The 27,644-nt window shown below is 36.3% G+C and overlaps 2 protein-coding genes across 2 annotated transcripts; both read right to left on the reverse strand.

Moving 5' to 3' along the window:
* Positions 1–3,375: 3,375 nt before the first annotated feature.
* prkag1 (protein kinase, AMP-activated, gamma 1 non-catalytic subunit) lies at positions 3,376–18,131 on the reverse strand. The gene is made up of 13 exons (XM_038275212.1): positions 18,021–18,131; positions 13,024–13,075; positions 12,835–12,935; positions 12,676–12,757; positions 12,490–12,548; positions 12,364–12,409; positions 10,596–10,650; positions 9,533–9,659; positions 8,513–8,678; positions 8,380–8,417; positions 7,499–7,645; positions 4,794–4,892; positions 3,376–4,677 (listed from the first exon to the last, which is right to left on the reverse strand). Exons 1-13 carry the CDS (start codon positions 18,027–18,029, stop codon positions 4,654–4,656), a joined length of 1,005 nt encoding a protein of 334 aa, XP_038131140.1. The 5' UTR covers positions 18,030–18,131; the 3' UTR covers positions 3,376–4,653.
* A 1,025-nt stretch (positions 18,132–19,156) lies between these two features.
* Positions 19,157–25,925, reverse strand: rhebl1 (Ras homolog, mTORC1 binding like 1). Its single transcript, XM_038275245.1, has 8 exons — positions 25,472–25,925; positions 24,342–24,413; positions 24,173–24,240; positions 23,908–23,990; positions 21,446–21,502; positions 21,310–21,357; positions 20,469–20,550; positions 19,157–20,381 (listed from the first exon to the last, which is right to left on the reverse strand). Exons 1-8 carry the CDS (start codon positions 25,521–25,523, stop codon positions 20,289–20,291), a joined length of 555 nt encoding a protein of 184 aa, XP_038131173.1. The 5' UTR covers positions 25,524–25,925; the 3' UTR covers positions 19,157–20,288.
* Positions 25,926–27,644: the final 1,719 nt, after the last annotated feature.

Consider the following 27,644-nt stretch of genomic DNA (forward strand, 5'->3'; position numbering starts at 1 on the left):
GCTCTAAGATAACCACTGTTTGAGGTGCTGCTAAAGCAGAGTAAAACAAGACAACAAAAATCCCATTTAACTCTATAGATATACACAGTGTAAGTGGCATTTCCAGACTAAATATACCATTGATGCCAAAGATTGGGACAGTGTTTCTTTCATGGGGACACTAAAAAAAGAGCGAAACAAAACAAAAAAATATTCAGAGCGCCAAAGTGCCACTTGAACTCATGGGCACCAAAGATTTAGCTTATAAAAACTTGTGCCTGCCTGAATATGAGAGAAGATAAAAGCTGATCAACATTTTATACAATAGCTAAAATGTAACTGCTAAAAAAATGGATTCTGTGTCAGTCCATATCATAATTAGACATTAATTTAGCATTATGTGTTTCTGAAAAGAGCCTCTCTTTCAAATATGACAAAAATATAGGTCAGCATTCCTATAACACATCTTTTGTAGGAATTAACATAAATATATTAAATGAAGATTTATGATCTGATACGACATCAAGTGTTGTGAATCACTCATCTTATGATGCAAAAATATTATCAGTAACTTTACCGGATACTGTTTCAGTGCTAACCTCTGAACCTTGAATGGATCAATTCAGATGTATTAATCATAACAGCTTACATAACTAAAAGAAAATCAGTAAATTAAGAGTGAAAAGCTAACTTGATCACCTGTGAAGAAGTAAATACCCTTAAACATAAGGATGTGAACCCTTTGATGGTAACAAGCACCTTCAAGCACCTAAGAAATGGTTGGATTAATAACAAAACCCACTCTTCTTTGCAGATTTGTTATAGCTCAGCAACATGGGCGATTGATCTCCCATTGGCCTACTCAAAGTCTAAAAAGTCTTGCTGGTGTTTGAAATAATTGTTGCTGCATAATCCAAGTATGTTTGACTTTAAAGTAAGGATTTTTTGTTAGAAAGTAGGTTCTACCGATCAAACCAGCCATGGATGTACTGAAAGGGGCCTGTACTATCAGACTTCAATGGTTAGGTACAAGTATGATGCCATTTTCTGAAATGCAGCTATGTAAAGCTACCACAATAGTTCCACTTTTGTCAAATGAGACCTTTTTGCTCTTCTTGTCCAGTGTGGCTTCAACCTTGAAGCTCTACCGGGGATATATTTGTTACCGACTGTTTTCACTGTTGAATTATGGTGACACCCAAAATACCTCTACAAATGATGCCTGTAGTGCATTAGATAGGATCTTAAATGAGCCTCAACTTTCAGGTTACATTTATTCAAGAGCTACCCAAGCATTTTTCATATAAAGAATGTGAACGTTAACTAGACATGCAACATTTTAGTGAGACAATCAGATAAAGTAGTCAGATTGCTGAAAATATTTCAGTTCTAAATAATATAAATCCAGGTTGTATAAATAAGGGTTTTGCTTAAATCCATTTTTTCAATAGTTTTCCAAACTTTGGAATTGTTTTCTACTTTAGTCAAGAAAATTTCTTGTGGCTTGGCAATTATAACTTTATATGGCTCATCCTTTCTTTGTGTATCTGTCAAATTTTAGCAAATGCATTAGCTGTAGCCTGCTTTTTAGTAAGAGTAATAATATTTTTACTAATATTTACTATTAAAGGGACATCAAAATTTTATTAAATAATAAAAAAAAAACATTTGTCTTATACAATTTTAAGTTTTGTCAGTTAAGATCTACCGCTAAAAATATTTTGAGAGTCTGGGCCACACAGAATAATTCCAAGGACCATAAATGGCCCCTTGGAAACACTCTGAACACCAATGTTTTGACTGTTCGGGTCCATTGTGATCTCCTAAGTGCATTGTTGGGTTTGAAGAAATGTTGGTAGACCAGTCAAAGCTGGGAAGGTTTCCTCCAGGATGACTCACACCTTAAAAGGTCATAATCTAATAGTCTTATGGCCTCCTTTCAGATTGACAGATCCTAATAATTCAGTTTAGTATCTGCTTCTCAATAGTCCCACCTGCTGAATGAACACAGTGCTAAGTCAGTTTTCTTTCCTTCAAATCTTTACATCATAGCGACTTCAGATGCTTTTTGTTTCTTCACAGTAGAGGGCTCCAAAGGTGAAGGATGACCGACTCACGGAACCCGCAAGGGCTATAACCATTAATTACAGCTTATCTGTAAACTGATTGGACAGTTTACTCTCAATAAAAAAAACAGTTTTATTTTCCTTGTCACCACTGTGGATATTTGCAAGAAATGGGGGAATGTGTCCTGCTGTTCCTGATACTCTCTGGGTATTGCTGAGTGCGTATGCTGCTAAATGAGAGAGAGGCCCCGGACTACTGCTGAGCTCATGTTATTAAAAACAAACACTTCTCAGAATCATCTCTAGCTGCTGCCACAAGGGTTAAAGTTGGAACGCACCAGGGAACATGAGAACGTTTGCAAGCTAAAAGGTGTTTCAAGCAGAATCTTTAACCTATTCTTTTATACACAGGAACACTTTTTAAGCCAAAAGATATTCCTACTCCTAGTAGATTTAGGTTGTAAGCCTTCCTTAAAAGCTCAAATGTTTAATATTAATGTTTTAGAATCACTCTGGAATTAATCTGAGAGGATGCAGAGAGTGCTAAAGATTAAGGTGATGAAAAAGATGCATTCAGCTTTAAAGACTTTGAACTCATCACCAAAGATACACCATCACAATACCACAGGGAATAAGTAAAAAGGGTTTGATTGTTGTATTATCCAAATAAAGATTGTTCCTTTAATTTTAGCATTTTCTGTTAGCGTGCATTCATCATCTTAACCCTTTTTAGAGTCGCTGGTGCTGATCTTCAGTGGTCTCTGGCCAAGAGGCTCGTCTTTTTTAATGTCTTCCTATTTTTCTACACTATAAATTTTGATTATCTGTAATCTAAACCATCATAAAATATATTAGTTTGCTAAGATTAAAGGTATAGTGGAGGTTTTTGTTCATTTTTGAAAAGATCCGCCCTCTCCACTTAAAAAGAAAAATGCACATGTACATCCCTGTACCCACGCCCAAGAGGGAAAATTTATTAAACGCATGCGACAGCATGCACGAGTCAATTTCTCCTTGTGCACGCTGTTTAAAAGTTGCTTTTTGCATCGCTAATACAAGCTTAATTTCCAAAAGATTAGCAATTTTTCCACTATGTCAGGACGGCCTTATGTAAACATAACACCAGAATAATTGACAATTCAGAGGACCAACCATTTTAAGGTCCATCTGGAAAAAGAATATCCTCCACTAGATCTAGTGGAGGATATAAGAAACTTATATCTTACTATACCTTTAAACTTTTTTTATGAGACTTGTGACCCATAAGCTGAAATAATATCAGTAAATAAGTGGGTGTTAGGATAGAGAGCTGGTGATTCATGCAAATTAGAAACACAAACTTATAAGTTTATTTGACATCTTTTAAATTAAGGATATCAGATTAGTACAAAAAACAATGCATTTCCATGCAGGTTTACACACTTCATCAGGACATTAAATGTTCCTCAGATTTCCATCTAAGAAAATGGAATGAAAATGTTGTTTTTTAATAGTGATTCTTAGTGATTATTTTCTCTTAACACAATGGATTAAAATAATAAAAAAGAAGAAGAAATCTGTTACATTTTGATTGCTCCAACTACCAAATAAACTGAATTGACCCTTAAATAGAGGAAGGCAGGAACGCCTACAGTATTTTAAATTTGTGATGTAGCGACCAAATTAGTTTTACAATATCATCAACCAATGTAGGTGCCATTTGCAAACAAATGATCCATTACATATGTACTAACACATGACAAAAAAAAAAAGAAAAATACACAAGTATGTAGCGTTTTTGGGACATGTGGATAAAAACAAACACCAATAAAAGAAGCTGAATAAATGAGGCTTAATCGGTTTTGTTGGAAACTTTTTTGCGCTGAGAGATTGTAATCCCAAACTGCTTGTGCTAACATTCTGCAGCCTTCAAAAACACAGACTTAAAGAAAAAGTCAACATCTTTTTTTATGTATTTAATGAGGGAACAATATTTAGACTTTCTGATGTAGCTGAAAGTTGCCTTTTTTAGGACATGAGCAAATGAATGGAAATAATCACTCAATGTTAAAGTCACTAACTGATGACACACAGATATACTGTTTACAATGACGTCCATCAAAACTAAACATGAATTTAAACAAACAACGAAAATTAAAGGAACGATAAGAGAATAAATGGATAGCTATCTTGAAAGCTTTTAAGAAAATGTCTGATTATCAGCTCGAGTTGCAGCATCCGATTTAACTCTTAGAAGAGTCTAGTGCCTTTGTTCATTTCAGCCTTAAAATAAATTGAAATGCTGGTTAAATAGGGGAATGTTTTTAAAAAATTAAATCTTACTTCATAAAATAAAGGGGCAAAGAAGATAAATGTGCTGGATTTCTCCGGTTTCTTCGGATTTTAAATCTCCCCACACCTAATAGTGACTTTGAATTTGGCTCAGGCTCTATAAATCCTGACCTTCTACAATTATATAATTGCTGGATAGAGAAAACCTGACAACTTCACATTTTTCCAGAGATGGTGAAGACTTTCTATGTGGGTGTTACAGCAGAAGGCAACATGCTTTCTCTTCCCACATGCTTGTACTTTCCGTCTGGTCTTTTCGTAAAGCAGCAAAATGTTCCTAACTACTCCCTAAAGTTTGTGCCTGTCAAAAGAAAAAAAAAGACAAATGAAACCACATCAGTACCTTAATTGATTATTTACATGAATCCAAACATGTTGTAATGATCAAAGTAGTATTTTATGTGAAAACAACTCCACCTCTTCTCCATCAGGCAGCACCAGCGCCTGGAGGATATCCGACAGGGAGACTATCCCCTTAACTACCTCATGCTCATCTACCACCACTAGTCTGTGAACCTGCAGGAAACAAAACAACTATCATCAGGATTAGCCTCAGAAATCTTCAATCAAAAGATTTCATTAAAAAAGGACTAAAATGAAAGTGTGAGGTTAGCAGGAAAAATATGATGAAGAAATAATCATCTGCACTTTTATGTAGATGGTTGTAAATTATGTTTTTAACTTCATAAATTAAACCAAAGAAGTGACAGTTAAGAGAAACTAGTCCATGCATTTGTTACTTCAAGGATGGACTATTGTACTGTTAAATCTGGAAGAGAATTTAAAGTCCTCCTTCTCACATATAAAGCCGCCAAGCTCCATCTTACATCTTAGTGTTTTCTTTTGTTATAATGTTGGAAATCGGCAGAAAGAAGCATTGCAAAATATATTTTGCATATGTGTGTCTGTAGAAGCAGCTTTTATTGTCCTACAGTGGGGAAAATTCTGGCTCATCAATGGCTAAGAAATGGGGCAAATGTATACAAATAAGTTCAGAGATCACTACATGCAAACTAAATTAAAAACATGAAATAGAAAAAAGTTTGCATCAAAAACAGAAATCAAACAATTTCAATAGACTAGGGATGCACGATATAATCGGCCCCCTATCGGTATCGGCCTGTATCGGCATTAAAACTGATAATCGGACATCGGCCACCCCACCGATATTTAACCCGATATTTGATCAGCTTCTGAGTTTCTAAAGTCTAAAAAAAAAAAAAATACTACTTCTTCTCCTTCCTCAAAAACTTCTTTTTTACAGACTTAAAAACTTCTAAAGACGAGGGAAAAAATATTGATACATTAAAATATCCCAATATCTTCATATGCTGATATATTGCCATTTAAAAACCCCATATCAATCTCTTTTACTAATGAAATATTGCTATATTTCATCGTTATGCTACGAAATCCCCCGAAAATCCACGAAATTTTGCCATATTTTTATATGTTGATATATTGACGCGGTATCGATCTATTTTACTAACAAAATCTCACAAGAATTTGCAAAATATCACGAGAGTTTGTAACAGAACGATGACTTTTCACGAGATTTTGAAAGTAAAACAGATCGATACCGCGTTTTTAAAAATCAATTTGGTATCAGCATATGAAAATATATTTGAGTATACTGATGAAGGTTCTCAGTCATCCAGGTCATAGTCATTCCGTAAAAATTCAAAAAATATCCACTGGACTTGGTTTTCAAGATTTGAAGACGTTTCGCCACCTCTCCAGGAAGCTTTCTCAATTCAAATGTCTCAATTCAAATTCAAATGAGGTTGTTTTGTTTCGCCAATATAAAGATCAGAGCCAGATCAGATCATAGCTCTGATCTTTATATTGGCGAAACAAAACAACCTCTCCACAGACGCATGGCCCAACACAGAAGAGCAGCCGCCTCTGGACAAGACTCCGCAGTACACCTACACCTTATGGACAAAGGACATTCTTTTGAGGACCAGAATGTCCATATTCTGGATAAAGAAAATAGGTGGTTTGAGAGGGGCGTGAAGGAAGCCATCTATGTTAAGAGAGAAAAACCAACTTTAAACAGAAGTGGTGGACTCAGATTCCAGCTTCCAAAAACATACAATTCAATCATATACATGATCCCTTCCAGATATCACCAAACCCCCCACCCCATCACAGAGGAACGAGGGACCAACCCGCCCCAGCCGGTGAACAATACCTCCTTAACGACCGACTCTTAACAATCATAGACAGGTTTCAGGTATTACAGGAGACAATCCCCCCCTTAATGGCAATCCCCCCCTTTAACGACCGACCCCTAGAATCATAGACAGGTTCAGATATTACAGGCTAACGATGGAACTAACGACCCATTCATCGGTTACCATTGCATGTTTCCAAGCGATACAAGGCGTTGTCTATATAAGACTCAAACTCACTGCGGATCCAGACATTTGAATTGAGAAAGCTTCCTGGAGAGGTGGCGAAACGTCTTCAAATCTTGAAAACCAAGTCCAGTGGATATTTTTTTGAATTTTTACGGAATATTTGAGTATATTATTTTTCAAAGTGTCAGAAATGGATAACAAAACTGCTATTTTCAATGACTACTTATTTTTGTCCAGCTTTAACATCGGTATCGGTTATCGGCTACATGAGTTTTAAAATATCGGCATATCGGATATCGGCCAAAATCCCAATATCGTGCATCCCTACAATAGACTATATGGTACATGATAAGAAAAAAGAAATGCTGTTATCTGGACTGAAACAGCATCCAAGCATCTAATTTTTAGTAAAACACTATTACTAATTAAATGCTTTTATTGCACCAGACAGTCCAGAGCTTACACTGACTCCCACATAAATCACAGGCTTGACTTTACCCACAGAAAGGGAGAGGTTAGAGTAGGGGGGGGGGGGGGGGGGGGGGGGGGTCTGTTGTAGACCCTGCCATGCTTTTCATTTCACATATTTATTAAAGTCAGTTTACAGGACATGTTTCCTAGAAGTCATTTAACTACCATGTCATAATTTCCATCATTTCTGAATGATGATTTTACAGCAGTCATCAGTGAATTAGTAATCATAGTATCAAAATAATGTCTGATAACCAAAAATGGGGTAATGCTGTCTGCACTCCTCACCTCAGCCTCCACCAGTCTGTTGATGATGGCCTCCAAGGTCTCATGCCTGTTGCAGGTCAGGACTCCCTCAAAGCACTGTGAGCGGTGCTTCAAGGCTTTGGTCACAGTCACATCCAGGTTGTTGTACGTCTTCTCTGCAGCCAGGTTCTGTCAGAGCAAAAACGTGCTGTGTATAATTTTCCTGTGTAACACGTGTTCACAGAAATGCGTCTACATGAACAGGGTCTATACAGGAATGAGAAACTAATTCAATGCTTTTTAATGCTCTAAGAAATAGTCTTAAATTTTAAATACAGTAAACATCAACAAGATTCAGAGGCTGGCAGTGAAAACAAAAACTGCATGCAGCAGAGGAAAAATCAAAAATAAAACTAAAGGCTGTCTTGAACTTTTATAAAGGCTGTAGTCCTGTTTTGCAGGCAAGCTTACAAGACTTGTGGGATGCTAAGTCAGCGACTCCGATTGTGATTTCTTAACTGTGCAAGCTCATCATTCCCTGAGGGGAAATGCCAGACAGCGCTCGCTGCATAAAGGGCACTGCCTCACCCTTCAGCGACACACACCGATGCTCCCAGTCATAATCCATGACCTTCTATCTTAAGCATTTTGAAAGTGCTGTCATCTCCCTCATACCAAAATAATTCAAGTATTGTGAAGAAACTGGCTAAGAAGCAAAGATTCCTTGAAGACTGAAAGTATGATTAGTATGGTAATATCCTCTGAACCGCTTCATTAGCGCATTGAAGCATTTACATTTGTGATAACATGATATAAATAACATTACACTAATCTAAATATTACAGATGAAAGAAGCTGAAAGACAGCAATAGAAACCTAAGTTATGAAAAACTTCCATAGTTCCAAAACTGGAGAGAACTTACTATAACATCAAATTTCGAGTATATGTCCACCACTCGTCCTGCAAGAGAGACAAGAATGTGAAACTGTAGGAAGATGTAGCTTTTAAATCGAAGCAATCCAAAAAAAAAAAAAGAATTCAGCCAATCCTCATACCTTTATCATCAACAACAGGGAGCGCAGAGACTCGCTGCTCCACAAAAATACCCAGCGCCGTGTAGAGAGGTGTGTCTGCGCGGACCACCGCTATGTTTCTGAACGTCCCGATGTTCAGTTCCTCTAAGGTTTTACTCAAAAATGAGGGTCTTGGCATCTCAGATATCTGGTTAAAGGAAACAGTAAATATTTGATGAAAGACATAACGGAGTAACACTTTCAAGAAAAAAAACAACAAAAGCAGAATGTTTTGCCTACTTTAAATTTAGTTGTCAAACTTTGTTAGATAGATAAAAGCATAAAATTAGGATGACATGTATTGAGAGTCTTGTCTTGTGATCACAATTAGATAAACCATGGTCATTTACCAGCTGGTCAGACACTCAGAAATACAATCAAAGTTTGCTTGATTCAATATCTGGGAGCTATTCAAAACAAAGCCAGAGGAAGCCCTGAGGTTTAATAGGCTTTGTAAAGGGAAACAGTCGAGACAAATCAGTGGTTACGGTAATTAAAGCTTTGAGACTGTGAAAGCATAGCTTTAGCAGCTAAGGAAGGTTGAACTAAGTAAAAGAAAGTTTTTTGTTTTTTTCATGTTCTCTTAGGAATACATAAGGGAATGTCGATTTAATATCAGTGGTTCTAATTACCAATATCCTATGCTCAGACTGTTTTAAAAACTGTCCAACATAGTCTAGCTGCAGATTTGCACTGTGAGGTCACAAATAAAAAGCAAAATAAAATAAAAGCTAGTATATAAGAAATATTTTTTTCCTGTGTACATTTTGTGGGTCTTCACAATAGAAATAATTTTGTCTATACATGTGTTTAATGGTTTATATATATAATCCTTTTCCAGTTCAACAGGATTAGGTTAAAAAACACAAGAAAATGTTCAAATAAAATTAACACAGTTCTTTTACAAAAACATCTATGTGTGTTTGCAAGTATTATATATTCTTTATTCTTTTAGTATTGTTTATTATTGTATTACATCTGTATTAAATGATGGGAACTTACAAAAAGCTTCAGGAACTTAAGAATCCTCTTGTGTGTGAGGATATATAGTGTGTTTCCTGTCAGGGGGTCGATTACAGGCAGTCTGTGGATCTTGTTCCTCAGCAGAGATGATACTGCATCATACAAACTGAGATATAATAAGAAAAAAAGGAACCAAGTTATTCCAACTCATGGAGACTGAATGTTGCTAGAAGCATTTGGAAAATGTTAGTAGCAAATGTTTGTCTGCTGGGCCCCTGGCAGTGCAGAGCGGGACGGAAAGAGACTGAACAAACTGGTGAGAAAGGCTGCTTCTGTCCTAGGCTGCACTCTGGACTCAGTGGAGGATGTGGCTGAGAGGAGGGTGCTGTTCAAGCTTACGTCCATCATGGACAACACTTTCCATCCTCTGCACTAGACTGTAGAGGAGCTGAGCAGCTCCTTTAGTGAAAGACTTTTACAAGCTGTCTGTAAAAAAGATGCGCTACCGCAGGTCATTCATCCCTGCTGCAACCAGACTCTACAATGCGACACTACAACACCAATAACATGCGCAATGTACATTGTGCAATTACTATTTGATACCCTGTGCAATAACCTGTTTCTCTATATCTAACACCCAGGCAATAACTATATATATAAATATGCATCTATATAAATACCCATGTAAACACCCTGTGCAATAACCCTGTATAATAATCCTACTATAAAAAAAAAAGCTGTCATATGTGGACGCACTGTATATATTGTATATATCCCATGCACCTTTTTCTTCCTTTGTTACATTCTCCTTCTCATTTGACTATTTAAGCTGATGAAACAAGTAAATTTCACTACTACGAGATCAATAAAGTTAATCAATCAATCAAAAGGAACTCTGCTAGTTTGCGAACCATTTGCATCTTTGTTAAAAAAAAATGTAATTAGTTTGCGGTTGTGGTTATCAAAATCATATTTAAATAGCATTTCACTTAATTAAAATGGGGTTAAACATAATTTAATTTAAGTCTATAGAATGATGACATTGTTGACTCTGATTTAAAATGTCCATCTGACAGTAAAACAATGTATAATAACCACTGACCTTGCATTGGGAGATATGCAGACCAAAGGCTTGAAAGAGTCTTGAAGGTAAACCTCTAAAATAAGAAAGAACGAAAAATAACATAAAACACAACTAGTTAAAGGTCATAGCTGCAACGTTTCTTCTCAAACTGAATCATTTTTCTAATATAAGACTTTGACAGATAATTTAAAATGATGCAGAATAAAAGTATTATTTGAATTGAATAAAAAAAAAATTAAACAATAATTGTTTCATAAATTTTGATGGGTCCAAAATATATTTAAAAAAAGTTGGTTAGTGTGCCAATATTTATAAAATGATTCTGCACCAATAGGAACAGTCATGAGCCTAGGCCGGGTCTTTAGTGTCCTCCTTGAGGCTCCCTGGAGCTTTTTCAAAAATTTATGAAAATCAGTTTTGTTTTTTTTTTATATGGTGTGCAGGAGGTTAAACAAAAAATTATTATGTTTTCCAATGCTGTAGACATTTGTATAATAAATAAATTTAAACAATAATTTGCGTCATAGCCTTAGAGATCAGTGGTCATAAATTGCAACCAGCGTGGCGTGGTGCCAGGTAAACAAACCTGCAGGTGTGTCTCAGACCATGCATCCCAAAGGGGAATTCAAAGAATGGAGCGAATCATTTGCTTTCATTATCAATGTGGAAGGATTGCCTGCATTTTTGCTTTGTAATGAGAGGTTGTCATAAAATAAGAAGCAAAATTTGAAAAGGCATTTCCAGGGAAAGAATGCTAAATATGCAGCTGACCACCAAGCTGCGAGGGAGAGAAAAAGCACGATTGCAGAATTTCTGGATAAATTAGAGGAGAGCAAAGATAGATTTAAGAAGTGGATTGCATCTCCAAACTCCACTACTGCTGCTAGTTTTGTTGCAAGGATGGAAAACTGCCCACAGATCAAACAGGTAGCGCTTTGATACAGGTATGTAAACTTTCTTCTATTTTTCCCCAAAACCAAAAAAATATAAATCACACCAAGGAACACTGGATGTGGGATTTCAGGGTTAGAGAGCACTGCTCTGATGGATGTCAGTTCCTGCTTGGTTCCTCATAACTCAATCAATTCCTCCCAACAGAAACATGCCCACCATAGAAAAATTACTTTATTGTGTTTCTATAATTTCATCGATGCAACAAAACTTTTATCACCGTGCAGTGAAGGGTGGTGAAGCAGCGCATGGCGAGTGTTCAATGGTCCTCCCTCACCTCATGCTGCTATGTGACATTGGCTCCAGGATAAACATTTAATCATGAATGCTTATTATATATTTAAGCCAACATAGTGGGATAATACACTTGGAGCCCGTGTTGCCATACGAGGCATATATACGACTTTTACATTTTTGTTTTTTTGGTCCAATATGGCTCTTTGAGCAGTTTGGGTTGCCGACCCCTGGCCTAGGCGTTACAACATTCTATAGTAGAGCTGTGACAGCCTTTTCGAAATGGCTTCTCAGCGTTACTTTTCTCAGATTTAAGACAAAACAAACAAAAATTAGGCAAAAAACCGACGAACGTCAGTCACTTTTTTGAGAGTTGATGCTGACATAAGGACCCAAAGGGGCTCAGGAGCCACTCAGAGGTCCCCCCTTTCCTTCTGGACTGTCAAGCTAAATATTTGCCAATGCTAACCATTAGCATTAGCAGACCTGGCAGACAGCTTGCAAGCAGAAAGAGGACAGGCAAGTGTGCCTCAACTGGTCATAAAGACCAGTCCTTTAAATGATAAATGGTCACGTCTGGGTAAACTTTAAATGTTCTCACCCCTCCATGTTTCAATTTTGTGCTCTTCCAACTCATATATCTGAACCTGAAATATAAAAAGGTAAAGATTTTAGCAACAATTTATATTTAGGATGCATACTTCAGGTATTAAAGGACCCAGCTTACCAATGGAGACTTGTAATAGCGATGAAGAATGTTAATAAAGTCTGTGATGGTTAGCATACCTGTGAATTGTTTTTAAAGCACAGTGAAACATTCATTAATGTTATAATGGTAAACACAATTGGGTTTTCTTCAGTCCTTTCATTTTACTACTGCTATCTAACAGAAGATTATGAAAATTGCTCTTACCCACAAAGCACTGCTTCTTGCTGTCCCAAAGAGGGGCTGCCCTCACTCCGTTGGAAACAAGAGCAAAGAACGCCTTCTTCACCTGCAAGATAGTTCAAAAACACAGCTCAAATGTCTGAACAGAAGAATACACATATGAAGAGAATGTATTTGTTTTACCTGGAGTGACGTATCAAACACCACTAGTTTGGAGCTAGTGGGCACGAGGTCATAACAACGGTGGGACTTCATAAACCTGGTGTAAACATTTTGCTCTCGTTCTAAGGAGACAAGAGGGATCATGATGAAGAATCACTTTAGTAAACAGGTTCGGATTAAGGTATTAATATTTTTACACAATCCTCATACCTTCAGTTATTGGGTCCTTTTTGCTTTCAAGGTCATCAATGGGTACAGGAATCTGAAAGAAAATGATCATTATTGTTAGGATTTAAACGATTAGAGGCCATTTCAACTATTTTTAGATGGTGGTCTTAAGCTGTTATAAACTGAATAGCTTTACCAGATATCATCAGAAGTCATCCGTCTATAGAAACCAAATTAATTTCCAACAGCTTTTCATAGCAGGACAAAGACACAAGCTGATTTCTTTTTTGTTTTCATCAGCTACACTCACAAAAAATAAAGCTGTGTATATGCAGGATGTTTTACAACAGTAACCTCAGCATTAGGTAGTGATTCACACTGAAGCCAGTGATTATCTAGGACACCCACTTCAATACAAAGTAATACTTTGAACGACATCAAGATAAAGTGATATAGAAAGGTGTAGAGGGTCAGGTTAATTACATTTTTACATTATAATACTTCTCCAGGCATTAACCTCTAGTTAAACACATTCAATTTCATTTATTATGGGTTTTTCAAATGAGAAGACTGTTGTGATAAACTGCGACCAACCTACAAGTTTTACATAAAGAGCAGCGTAATGTAACATTTACAGAGGTGATGAATCCACAAAACAGTTTTCATGTCATTTTATAGACAAATGATTGTTGATAAAACCACTTCCTTTTGTGTTATTTTTTTTAAGTTTATGCTATTTTTATTTATTTATTGTAAGGGCAACAATTTCTAAACAAAATCTAAACATAAAGACTTTCTGATAATAATTACATCCTTTCCAAAAGTTATACCCAATACTGTAGAAGACTAACTCTAAGAACAGTTTAATAATACTATATTTACTTCTACTCATTAACATTGTCTATACTTAGACAATACTGTAATACATGTATCTGGTAGAACAGACTTTCACTGCCCTTGATACTCACAGCTGATACCAATTTTAGTAAATGAGATGCTTAAGCTTAAAACGGATTAGCAGCAGCAACATCGTTACGACTGCATAAACACAAGAGAGAAAACTCAACTCTCAACAATAATTTAACTCCACTTTTGCATATGTTGTTATTTACAGTATCACAAAAACAGCAAATAATAAGTTACCTACAAAATCTAAATTATTCTTTTAGATCAGTTTGGCCACAAGAGCAGTTGCTCTTAAAGGAAAAGTCCAGCAAGGAATAACCATTAGGTCATTATGTATACCTTATGCTGCGTTCACACCGGACGCAGCTGGCGCGACGGAAGCAGCGAGTTTACATGTAAAGTCAATGGTTGACGCGCAGCAAAAGGTCCCGCGGCACATTTTGAGCAGCAGGCGCAGCGCGTCTAAGCAGCTGAAGCAGCGCGTCGGGCGCGTTTAAGCATCTGACGTGCGTGACGCGCCGCAAACGCGCTGCTGCTCGAGATGGAAAAATTGAATTTTTGCTGCTCAACGCGCCGCATCATCCAATCACAGAAAATGATCTGGGAGCTGGCTGGGAGAGAGACACAGCGCTGATGATACAGAGCGCTCTGCTCGCTCCTCTGAAACAGTTTATTAACGCATAAATTAACTTAAAATGCAGAAACCTGCCGACAGAATATGTTCACTTTTATTATCCTGCTGCCTGCAGTTTGGATTATTTAGATGAAAAACACCTACCAGCCGCCGCGGTGAACTGCGAGGAGGCAACCCGGCCAGAGGCTGCTGATGAAGGGATTCCTACTGACAGCGCACCGCTGGTATGTGGGGGTCTGAGCAGCTCCGACAGAAATAACATTGGGAGGCAGGATTGTACTCTGGATGAACTGACTGCACTGATGAAGTTTTCAGGTGTATTTTCTCACTTAAAAACATATTAAAACTACTTTATTCCCACTGATCACAGCAAATATAGCTGCAAGGCAAAGAAAGGACAGTAAAGCTCCGCCCAGCGTGCGTCAGACCCACTTTTGGACCGCGCAGCGAGAGCAGCAAGGCTGCTTCAGCCGCGCGTCAGAACTAACTGGTACAAGCAGCAAAAACGAAGCAGGAGACGCGATTTTGCTGCTTTTGCTGCGTCCGGTGTGAATGTAGCATAAAACTAATATATTTGCTGTGATTTCATTAATTTAGCTTTAATCTGCCAAAAAATTAAAACAATGTTTTTCATCGCGATCACTAATTCCAGGACCGGACATTTTTGCCAAAAGATAGTAATACCTCAATCCTTACATCTTCCGGCAGTGACGTTGGGGTGCGGTAAGCCTACATGGAAGTTGGAGGTTGTAAAATATCAGGTAAAAATGGGGGGAAAAAATTTGTTATTTCACCTTTCCTATTCATTATCCATCACGGGTTCATCATTAGATTGCCAACTTGAAGAGGGAGGATTTGTCATCAAACTTCTGGCTACAGATAAAACACGTCATTAATCCGTTAATCTCTGCTTCGCATAGTGCACTGGTCGTCGCCATGATGGATAATAGCGCGTTGTGACAAACACCAGGTATAGCACTGGGACTTGCTCAACAGCCGATACCGCAACGTGATGTAACTGGTAGGTGGCAGCAGTGCTTTTTGACAAACATGGATGTCTCCAGTAAAGCATATTCAAATGAAATTGCTCTTAATTAAAAAAAAAAAAAAAACGCATCATTCATTGAAAGCATGTTATAATTTCATATTTTAAGTACTTTTAGAAGTTTGTATTCTGAATGTGACGTGACTTTTCCTTTAAAGAAAAAATATTTAAGCCCCCAAAATTAAAAGAAGCTGAATTTCTTTCTTTTTGTATGTATATCCAGGGGAAAAAAATACTCAATAAAATTGTTAACTTTAGCTTGTTGTGTGATAACAACATACCAGGTGAGGAAAATTTTGGCTCCAACTGTTGTAGATTTGATTAAACAAATGCTTTTACATTTACCAATGGAGGGATCATTTTATATATTATTGGTTAGTTAGCAGGCATTTGAAAACCTTTGGGGACTCTTTGTCAAATAGGCAAAGGATTTAAATCTAGTAGATGTTGAAGATGAAATACCTCTGTAAGGCTTTGCTGTTTCTAACTCTAAATAATAAAAATATACGTACAAAAACTCTTGATGTCTAACAGATTTTGGTAAAGTTGCATGTATGCATTATGTATGTGAAAATAACAAATTGATGTTCGTACTGTACTGGTGGCCAAAGAATACTGATGCCAGAATCGTTCATTATTTGTTTCTTGTTCTTTGTTGAATTGTTATTAAATAAATAAAGATATTGCTGATTTAAAAAAAAAACTGATTCAAAGTTAATGGTTCAATGTGCATTGACTGACAGATTCAAGATTTGATTGACATATGTTATCCTAAAGTTGGTTAGAAAACATTTTACTCATATAAGAGTAGCACTACTTGATTGTATTTTTACTCAAGTAAAAGCAACAAGTAAGAGTGAAAAAGTACCTGTATTTGTTAAACTGCCTGATCAATACTGAGTAACTTAGCAAGTATCTACTTGCTACTAATCATTGTAACATTTGGTTTAACATTTCAAAATGTTACACAACACATAAAGTTATATGCAATTTCTAGTGTTTCAATTAACAAGTTAAAAAAATTACTATACAACATGCAACAATCACACAATAACGGTTTCAGATGAAAGAAACTTTCAAAATATAATTCATTTAGGGTAAAATCAGGTAAGTTACGTCCAGTGGAAAGATACAGGATAGGTACTGTTTACTGTATTTCTACTTCTTGACCTCCTAATGACACAGCAGAATCAACAGATAGAACATAACATTAAACAAATGCAGTACAACGAAATCAAGTCCCACTTAATTATAAACTGTAGGACTTTGTCTCTCTGGTGTACCTCTGTTCAAAGCAAGCTAGCTCAAAAAAAAATATCCCATCTGCCTCTTATGCTGTAATTCCTTGCCTGAAAATAAGTGGTTATAGTGAACAATTATTTCAATCTAAAAGAAAAACAACATTAAAAAAAGGTAAACTTTAAACACAAAAGCGATGTTAAGAAGTCATAGGAAAGGGATGATAACATTAGTGATCTGGTCTTTGGTAGAGCGAAAAACAATGTCTTAATCTCTGTTCTACCAGATCAACACAGTCTAATCTTTCCCAATACACTGTCATATTTATCCGCCCGTATTGAGAGTACATCTAAGGTTATCAGTGCTGTTTTCGAGGGAAAACTTTAGACTTTAAATACCATACATTTGCCTTGATGAAATTATTAATTTTGAAGACATTTGCTTATGGAAGGATATGGTTGCATTTACTTTAAAGATTCCTTCTAGAAATAAGTTTAGCTTTAAAACTAAAGAGAATCCTCAGCTTTGCTGAACTATTGATTTTTGGTTAATAGTAAACAGGCTCTCCATCTTAAACTAGCGTTTACCGATTAGCCAAATAATGTTTTCACAGGTTAAGTTAATACTTCAAGTGATTTCCTGGAGTAATAGAACCCGGGTTGGGAATGACAGATAAACAAGAACTTCCCAGCGTTAGAGCTGGAGGGATGCGGCTAACTGTGCTGTAAAACTCACAAAGGCAGTCAGCAAACTGGTTAAACATCAAACTGGTGTCGCAAGCAACAGTTTAATCTATAACCATCCTATGTAAAACCAACAATGCCGTTTTTTTTTAAAGCGGTATACAAACTAAATAAAGATAGTTCTGTTAACAACAATAGCATCGGTGTTAGCTTGTTAGCTAGCTAGCATAACAGTTGGTTGACTTTAAAAACCCCCAGTCGAGGTGACTTATTTATTCTCAAGCTTTTAATAAACTCTACATATCATTAGGCTGAAATTAGTGTTGAAAATTGTCTTTTATTTTTTCTAAAAATTGACCTCTCTTATAAGCTTTCCTAACCTTCATGGCAGAGATTATTGTTGAAACATCTAATAAAAAGCTGGCTAGCTGTTCGCAATTTAGCGTAAAGCTAAAAAATTATATATCCGAGTGGTCGGGTTGCTTGATAATGTTTTCGAAAGAAGAAAACCCGTCAAAATAGATAAACTTACACACTCCATGTTCCACCCGGTCTACGAACTGATCCCACAAAGCCACTCAAAGCGCCTTCCGCTGTAATGCGGAGCGAGCTGTTACCGTAATATACGTGGTATTCACGCAACGGATATTGCTTTAGAAATGGTAATATATCAACGAACTTCAAAATTTCTCATCAGTGGGTTAACAAAATTGTTGCAACTATGGTATGTAACAATAAACAATTAAATTACTGCTGAAGCAAAAAGCTAATTTAAGCTGTATAAAATAAGATTTATCCTCCATGACTTAAATATGACACATTTTTGATTATCAGGTCAAATAACAAAATTATTAGCATAGAATATATGCCAGAATGATGAGAGAATATTTCAAGAGACTTTTATAAACATGTTTCTTGCATTATTTACTTTTTTAAACTGCGTTTTACCACAAAGCAGACATTTTGGTTATCTTTCTTGTAAGGTACTGGTCAGCCACTTTAACTGATGTACCGGTACTTGTTTTATGGGAGTTTAATGAAGGCCACACGGAAGCACTTATTCACCTGTTTTTAACTCATTTGCAAGTATGTTTTAGCATACTTTCAATAATAAAGAAACATTTTGGCCATAGCTTCATATTCTGTCTTAAAATGTTTAAGATTTCAACAATGTTCTGTTGTAATGACTGAGGTGCATTGGTTACTTTCCACAGCAGGATGGGATGTCTCTTAAAAACTTGCAGGTTTTCACCTTCCATGATCTAATAATCACATTCTTATACTACACTCCAGGGCATGTTTCCAAAAAAATTAGGGCCCTGGTGCACGAGTAAGGGCTCCTTCTTCTCGAAGCCACGTTTCTGCTCATGTTTTTGTTTTGCCTTTCTCCACTTTAGGCTAATACACATTTCCAACAAAGTATGTTCATCTGTGGGGTAAAAAGACCCATCTCTTCTCCAAACAGCATGGTGTTTACCTTCATCTGTGAATTAATTGGAAATCATCACACATACTCTTTAACTGCCACATCTTTTACTTAGATCCTAGACTTACGCTAGTAAATCTAAATAATTATTTCAGAATATTAGGCAAAGTCTAGATTGTTACTATATTAATTCCATTTTCATAAAAATACATTTTATTATTCTTAATAAATCAGAGACCTCGAACAAGTGACAGGTTTGTTTATTTACAAAACAGTTTACAGCATGATTTCTGAATTACCACTGACCCACAGGGGAATACTCCTGTTCAGGTGTACAACACCTGCACCTATTGCGTCAAGTCAATAGAAGGAAGAAAAGAAAGGGAGAGAAAAAAAAAAAACACTAACTAAACTTAAGAGCACCTTGAGTCAAGGAAAGGAAGCAGATGCAGTAGTTTGAACATCTGTAAGGCACAAGACACAGCATCACCAGCCTTTGCTCAACTACCATCAGTTACCCATCATTTAACTATGTATGCAAAGCATTTTAAGAAGTTAGAAGTATCCACTACAGCTACAATGAAAGGCTTTCAGAGAAAGAAACTACTGTACATTAGGCTAAAGGTTTAAAAAGCAAGACAAAACCATCGGATTTCAAGTGTTTGACAGTGACCGTTTGTCAGAACAGCTACAGGCACTAAGGTTGGGTTTTTATTAAGCATGTCAACAATTTAAAAAATTACCATATTAACTCTGTGGCCTCCTTCATAGTATTTTGTAATACTAAAATGCATTTCAAAAACTGAAACTTAAGATTGTACATATTCTGTATATAAAGGGCATAACTTATTAGCAAATATCCTCTCCATCTACAAGTAGAAGTTGGGAGTATTTATTACGCTGAATGGGAAGCAATAGTTACTACAGATAAAAGGCATGTATGTATGGATCTTGGTAATGAGTAAAAAAATATACAATTATGGAATCATGTCATGGCGACACAACCACAGTTCGGGAGTGAAAGGTACCTGAAGATGAGTAGATAGAGATTACAGTGAAAACTAAAAAAAAAAAACTCAGTGAGATTTCATCCGTTGAATATCCTCCCAGAGTACTGAGGGAATTCCTCTTTTATGACACATTTTAAGCAATGTGAACGTAGATTGCATCTGTGAAAATTATCAGCTGAAATAATGGACCAAAATGTGGGATGTTTTGGACAGCTGCTTGGCTATGGATATAAATCGGAATTCTCAGGGGAGAGCAAACATTCTTCTGCTGCATCCTGGCATCCATGAGGCCACAGCTAGCAAGTTGGTGAAGTTGTGCCTGATGTCTTCAGTAAATCAGCTCACTGGTGTCCTGCAGAACACTTTACATCACGGAACACTTCTTTTCCTCTGGCGGTGCATTCCCGTCAGCCTTTTCCATCTCCAAAATGATTCGCTTGAAAACCTCCACGGCAGTCTGTGTTAAAAAGATCTTTGTCAGACATCGTTTGCAGACTGCAGCAATTAAATTATATCTGGAGTTTGATTTTTGAGGGCTTGTTACCTCATTTTCTTTGGCGGAGGACTCCATGAAGGCAGCTCCCCAGGAATCAGCTAGTTTTTTTCCCTCCTCTGGTTTGATAACCCTTGAAGTTTATAGACACAGCACATAATAGAAGTGAGGAAATATCTTGCATATATATATATATATATATATATATATATATATATATATATATATATATATATATATATATATATATATATATATATATATATATATATATATATATATATATATATCACTCCAGGGCAAGGGTTCAAAAAGGATAGGAACCCCTAACATTGATTAAAAAATAAATAAATGAAAGCATTAAAACCATTTTTAGTCTTTCAAACTCACATTTTTATCAAATAGCTGGGCCAAAGAAAAAAACTGTCTGGATACTAACAATAACAAACAAATTAAGTAGCACTCCTAAAGCCCTTCATCAAGGATTAAAGAAAACAAATTTGTCTATTTAAGCATTTTAGGTGCCTTAATTACAGCGACCTAACACATAAATACTCTAAACGAAGAAAATATATAAATAAAAAAACTATTTTGCTAAAAGATTTTTCAAACCAAGGTTTGATTTTAATGCATTATGTCTACCACAAGATGGCAATAATGCATTTGTTTAAGGACTTTTCAAGAATACAGTAACTTTAGCATTAGAATGTTTGGGCTTTCAAATCTGCTCCTAACATTTGATGTTGAGAAATTTTAATTTGTTTAAGTTCAACCGACTATATTGGTCAATAAATACAAAAATCCTGTCATGTTGGGAACATTCTGAAGAAAGTTTTTCAAGACATGCTGATAATAGCTGCATCGTACCCTAGACAATCACTTTAAAACCCACCTTTCCATGTGAAGATCCTTTTTGTTTCCTACAAGAACGGTTGGAACCCTGAAAAGTAACAGTTTAAATGAAAGTTACACACATAAACAAATATATATATATATCGGTATGATGAATTGATTTTGAAGGGACTTACTGAATCTTCCCAACCATGTCTAGCAGCTTGTCATGTAAAACCTGCACAACTTCAAAACTGGACAAAGAAAGGAATTATTATTTTGAGCATTGCTCTGAAATTAGTAATCAACTTTTTAAGCACAATATTGGCATCACTTCAACATTTCAACTGCTGTTTAACTTCTAGAAACCACAGGTTGGACAGCAATTGTGTCTTGTTATGACTTGTAAAAATAACCTAGTGTTTAAAAATTTTGTTGATCAAAACTTATTAAAGGGGTCATAGAATGCAAAACCGAGATGTTGAAACCCCATCAACACCTCCTTTCTCCGCAATTCTACACACAATTCTAAACTTGGGCCGCTGACTGGACCAGACATTAGCAGAGAGCCATGAACCGCTCGTCGTCAGCCGGGGGAGGGGGGCTGGGGGCCGGTAAGGCAGGCGAGGGGAAGCATGTTCAGGCCTTTGTTCAGGCTACCTACACCGGGGCGGGTTCGGTCGCTCCGTCCCCCGCTGGCTCCCTGCCCTCGTCCGCCGGGGTTCCCGGACCAACCCCGGAGCTGACGGCTAGGTTCGAATGCCCGGTGTGCCCGCTCATTGTAAACCAACCAATCAGCGCACAGCTCATCTAAATATTCATGAAGATACCATAAAAAGCAACCTTCTCAGAGCACAAGCACACTGCTCTAACCACTATACCAACACTCCCTATACAAGCACACAAAACACTGGCTGTGCGATTGTAAGAAGCATTTTTCTGCTCACAACCAGAAATAGGGATGCAAACATATCAGACCCACTACCAGTGTCATGTACCTACCCATACATGTAAAAACAAGATGGATCATATTTATGGTTGATAAAGATCATGACATCAAAACAATGATGACAAACTGCAGCTGTCAGGGGGAACATCTCAGCTGAAACAGATCCAAGGTACGTCTGTTTTTGTCTGGTTAGCAAAACTGTTTTTTTATATATCCATGGTCAACTTTTATCGTCATTTTGTGTACACAGAGTTTATACAAAGCGAAATTTCATTTTGTACAGCTTTCATGACATTTCCATTTCTTAAAGTACAGCAATGTTTAAATGTAAACAGTGTGGGAGAAAAAAAGGAGGTCCAAAAAAAATTGATATGGAAGTTCAGAGCATTAAAAATATATGGTGCAATTATGCAGTGTTTTGGTTTGGTGTTGTCAGTTTGATGCAGGGTCATGTACTGCAACATTTGTACGTACTTAAAGACAAAAACTAACCAGTATAAAATAAGGATATATAAAAATTTGATTGTATATAAATTCCTAATATAACAATTTTTTTTTTTTTGTTACGAAAATGAACAAAACCAGAAATGCCTCTTTGTTTCAAAGCTGAATTGCCTCGGTCCCTGTTTGAACATATTCCTACCAAATGAGTCTGATAGTGAGCCTGTTGCAAATCAACTAACTGCATTTAAACGCTGAAAAGGCTGAATGCCTATGATACCATCATGTGGTGAACATTTAGAGGCAATATCTAAAAGAAAAATATAGATTAAGAAACCTTTTTATAATTTTGTTCACCCCCCCCCCCCTTAACAGATTTCAAAATAAATGGAGAGATTAACTTGGTAGGAAACTTAAAGAGAAAATTCGATCTCCAAGACTCTTATAGGCTTTGCCTGAACCACCTGCAATGTCCCTTGTTCAGCTTCAGCCAATCAACTTGGGGCTGCACCTTCTCTGAAGCCGATCATCTTTCAAGATCCCCCTTTATTTAGCTCCCACCAACCTAGCTTATCTCTCCTCTACGCAAGGGAACTTTCACCCACATCTGCCCCATCTCATCCTTCATTTTTAGACTATTCTCTACCAGTGTCTGGGCTCCGGGGGAAAGGCTACGCTAATCCTTGTCCGAGCGAATCTCAATTCTCAGCATTCAAGCCTCCATCTCCTAAAACCCAAGTCGGTCTCGACAGATGGCTGCTCACACTGAGCCTGGTTCTGCTGGAGGTTTCTTCCTGATAAAGGGAAGTTTTCCTCTCCACCGTCTCTACATAGAGAGTCAACGAGTCCTCGCAATCAGCTGGTTTTTCCTTAGATATAAATATTTTGAACAAATTAACTGTGTTACCTGTATATATAAATGAAAAGCAATAAAGCTTTTCCCTGTGAGCTGGTGAAGATTCTCAGTTATTCAGGTCATAGTCATTCCAAAAAAGTAAAAATAAAAATGAAATAATAAGTCATTCATCTTTTAAATTAAACTGCTAAGAGTCGACCCTAATTTGGCAAGTATATCTACATGAAAAACTATAATTTGGAATATAATAGAGTACACTAGAATACAGTCTACAGTTTGCACATGAACCCCTTTTTGATTGTAGTTTGAATACAACCTAAAAAAAAAAATCCTTCTTAAAAATTATCATTTCAAGATGGTTTAATGTCAGGTTCATTATTGACATAAAGGTAACTATAAAATCCTCCACTGACCTTTTCATGGAAGTCACTGAATAGACGAGTACATAGCCATGGATGTCCATTGAGTGGGATTGAGGAAAAATTGAGTATTCATCCTATAGAGAGTGAATAAGCATTTCCATTACATTATATAGCAAAAAGTGTCTTGAAAAAAATAAAGAAATCACTATTATGGTAAACTGTTTAAAAAGAACATTATCTTAAGGCAAAAAAAGCATATTGTTTGAAACAATATTAAATCGCTCCTCTAAATTATGACAGTAAACAGGCGACGTACTTGTCCAGCTGTGTCGACCAGCTGCAGATTGAAGTCCTGACCGTTCACGTTGACCATTTTGTTAAAAGCTGAAAACAAATAGAACAGGTTTTTCACTTTTTTTTTACTTCAAGCCAGGGACACCAGCACATGCAAGATCACAAAGCTGAGTGAATATAACGTCACTTACTGTTTTCAATGGTTGGGTCGTACGAGTCGACAAACTGCCCTTCAACAAACTGTATTGTAAGAGAGGACTTCCCTGTGAGATAAACACAGCGCATTGTTAGAGGATTTTAAAATGCAAAAAAAATAACTGATCTTCTTTAGTAGTTTTGTTTAATATCAGTTTTTGTCCTCACAAACAATCTGGTTCAAGAATTTGTTTCATTTTTAGCTTACTGCTAACAGAATAACGGCCGGGATAAGCCACAGATTACAAATGTATTATAAAATCTTGCAAAACAATTAAGCTCAACATTGGATATATGTTGTGGCCATCTTGATATCAATAGTATGAATTAAGTATTTTCCAAATGAACCTCTTCGCTGGTAATTTTAGCTGAGGATTTTCTTTACAGTGACTCAGATTTAATTAAAGAATGCCTTCAGTGCCAGAACAGCCAGTTTTGTCTCTGTGTCGATGTGGCAATTCACTCACAAAATGACCAATGTGTGCAGAATGACTCTAGCTTTACAAAGAAAAACACTGAAATATAGATTGGGTAACTCCAGCAGTGGGTGAAAGGAATGGATGTTGAGATTTGTAGAATAAAGAGTTAGTGTTTGATAAAATTACACGATTTTTGAAAACTCCAAATAAATTCTTAAAGAGAAACTAATTTAATGCACCATTTTAAGCTGGAGCAGTCAGATAAAATGGTGTTACATAAGAACCCTGTGCATATTTAAACAGTAAACAAACATTTAGCCTGACAATGTGCTGCAATGAAATGAATGAAAATGAAGAAGCAGAGAATACTACTGAAAATAAAGAACTAGTATACGGGGTAAAATGTGTTTTACCTTAAACTAAACGGAAAAACTACAGGTAGGTTATGGTTGAAATCAAGAGCGAAAGGCTTCTTGGTAACACCTGCTGAGCTAACATTTACTTGCTCACATTGTAGCATATGTTTTCAATTATTTAGCGAACTGTTTTTGTTATCTGCTGCTTCTCTTAAGCATGTGCGAAAGGGGAAACATATAAGAGAGTTTAAATACACCGGCCAAATTTTAGTGCTGACTGGTAGTTACTCTCAAAAGGAAAACAAAGCCATGATATTAGCATGTTAGCTCGCCGATATCAGCTATACTTACCTACGGACCGGTAACCTATGACTGCGATCTTTCTGTATTTAGGTTGAGGCATTATGGTTGAAGCTGTGTTTGGGGTCGGGAAAAAAAACAACAACAAAAGAAAAAAACGTAAAACGCCGCCTAGTTTTACTATCTAAACAAACTTTTTTTATCGCCACATTCGTCCCGCGTCACGTGACAACAACAAACTTTTCGGAGCTGTGCTCCGCTCGAGCTCTCCGAGCTGGGCCTCAAGCTGGATTTTCACACTTTAAAAGAATCAAAAATAAACCTATACCTCTTCGAAATGAAACCTATTTCACTATCTGACGCACGGTCGACATATATACACGATTTATAACGGAAAAGGGTCGTTTGGACCAAAGAAATTGTAAACATAGAAACACAGGCAGCTCAACGCGGTCGAGAGCAGCGAGTCCAACTGGCGGAAATGGCCATTGTGTAAGAAGCAGCAGCGGCTCACCGCCGTAAAATCAGCCGATGCGTCAGAGAAATGACATGAACGGGTTTTATTTGTACAGTAGAGGTCACTCTTTGGAGGTCCTAGTAAATTCCCGACAACTCCAGTTATTTTACACTGTTCTAGACTGACACAAACAACATAAGAAATATTTTTTACTGAATCCTAGTAAGTAAAAATTCGTTTTTATTAAGTGTGTATTTGTGATAATATTTTTTAATCTTTTTTTTTAGAGTAATTAGAAAGCTTCTTTGTAAATCTAAAATTTTAATTTGAATTATTTTACAGTTTGTTTGTTTTTTTTGTTTTTTTCTTTACTGACAGGAAAATAGTGCAGTGGTCTGTCTTATATGAGGTAAGATAGTGGAAGAATACCCCTTTCCCCCCTGGCTGCTTACACTATAGCATTGAGTTTAATCCTTTATAGGGCACTCAGTGAAATACTTTGAAAATCTAAATTTCACTGGAAAAAAAACGATCTAGAAATAAGTAAAAATGTCTTAAAGTAAGTGTGTTTACCCTTCACTTGAGCATGCCAATGGAGGGAGTATTTTTAGTATTTTAAGATAATTAGATAACTTGAAATAAGACAATGCAATTGTGTTTTCTTATTTTAAATGTAAATTGTTTTATTCCATTGGCAAGATGTCTCGTTTGCCTCCTCAATCCAAGAACAAATGCACTTATTTTAAGGAAAAAAATGACTTATCTAGATTTCAATTTTTTTCAGTGCCCAAACCAATAGTGTTATTGGAATCCAGGACAAGACCTTTGATGGCAAAAATGTATATCTATGTAATAACAAGAAACGCCAACTTGTCCGAATTAAGAAAAACAACAAAAGTGCTTCATGAAATCATGAAAAACACTGAGAGTTAAAGAAACACATTTCTATTGGTACAACATAACTGTAGAGGCATTAATGCTGATACTGGCACTTACATTTTTCAGTTTATACACGTAAATATAATTGTTAACTAGGCTTATTAACTTTTTAACGTTATTTTTCAACTTTTCAATTAGCTTTTTACCTTTTTTCTTGACTTGTTAACTTTTTTTTCCAAGTTAACTTTCAGTAGGTAATATATCATTCAAAGACTCATATAACTGGTCAAATGCCAAAATAAGATGTACAACCATGTAGCAGTATCTTTGCAGAATGGCTGGATATAGATCTTGTGCTTCTAGACTCCATTTGTAAGGGGTATGCAAGTGATCAGAATCGGTTACCTGCCCTATGAAGGGTTAAGCTTTTTTTTTTTTTTTATGTTACCTATAACAGTCTGTAAGATGTTTATATGCTTAAAAACATATATTTAAATCTGATGTGACTGTTTTAGGTCAAGTTTCTATGTATATTTCTATCAGCACATGTAAATATAATGTCATATTGTTGTTATTATTGTATATTTTCAACATTTGGCACAGCACTCTTTCTCTCTATTCTTATAATATTCCCACACAACTCTCATTTATTGCCATTCTTATCCCAAATTTTAATTTTCCAAAACTATTTATAACATGTTTGTTTGTCTCTGTGTAGCACCTTACCACCAAAATAAATGTCTCATACATGTAAAACGCTATTTGGCAATAAAGCTTGTTCTGATTCCGGTTTATCAATTCAGTTGTCAACCATAATAGATTTGGCACAGCTATAACTGTGTTAAATATTGCTATTTGCTACAAGCCTGATTAAAATGTGTCTAATTT

Source organism: Cyprinodon tularosa, unplaced genomic scaffold (genome assembly GCF_016077235.1).
Source record: "Cyprinodon tularosa strain WSP-4 unplaced genomic scaffold, ASM1607723v1 ctg95, whole genome shotgun sequence".
NCBI classification, from domain to species: Eukaryota; Metazoa; Chordata; class Actinopteri; order Cyprinodontiformes; family Cyprinodontidae; genus Cyprinodon; species Cyprinodon tularosa.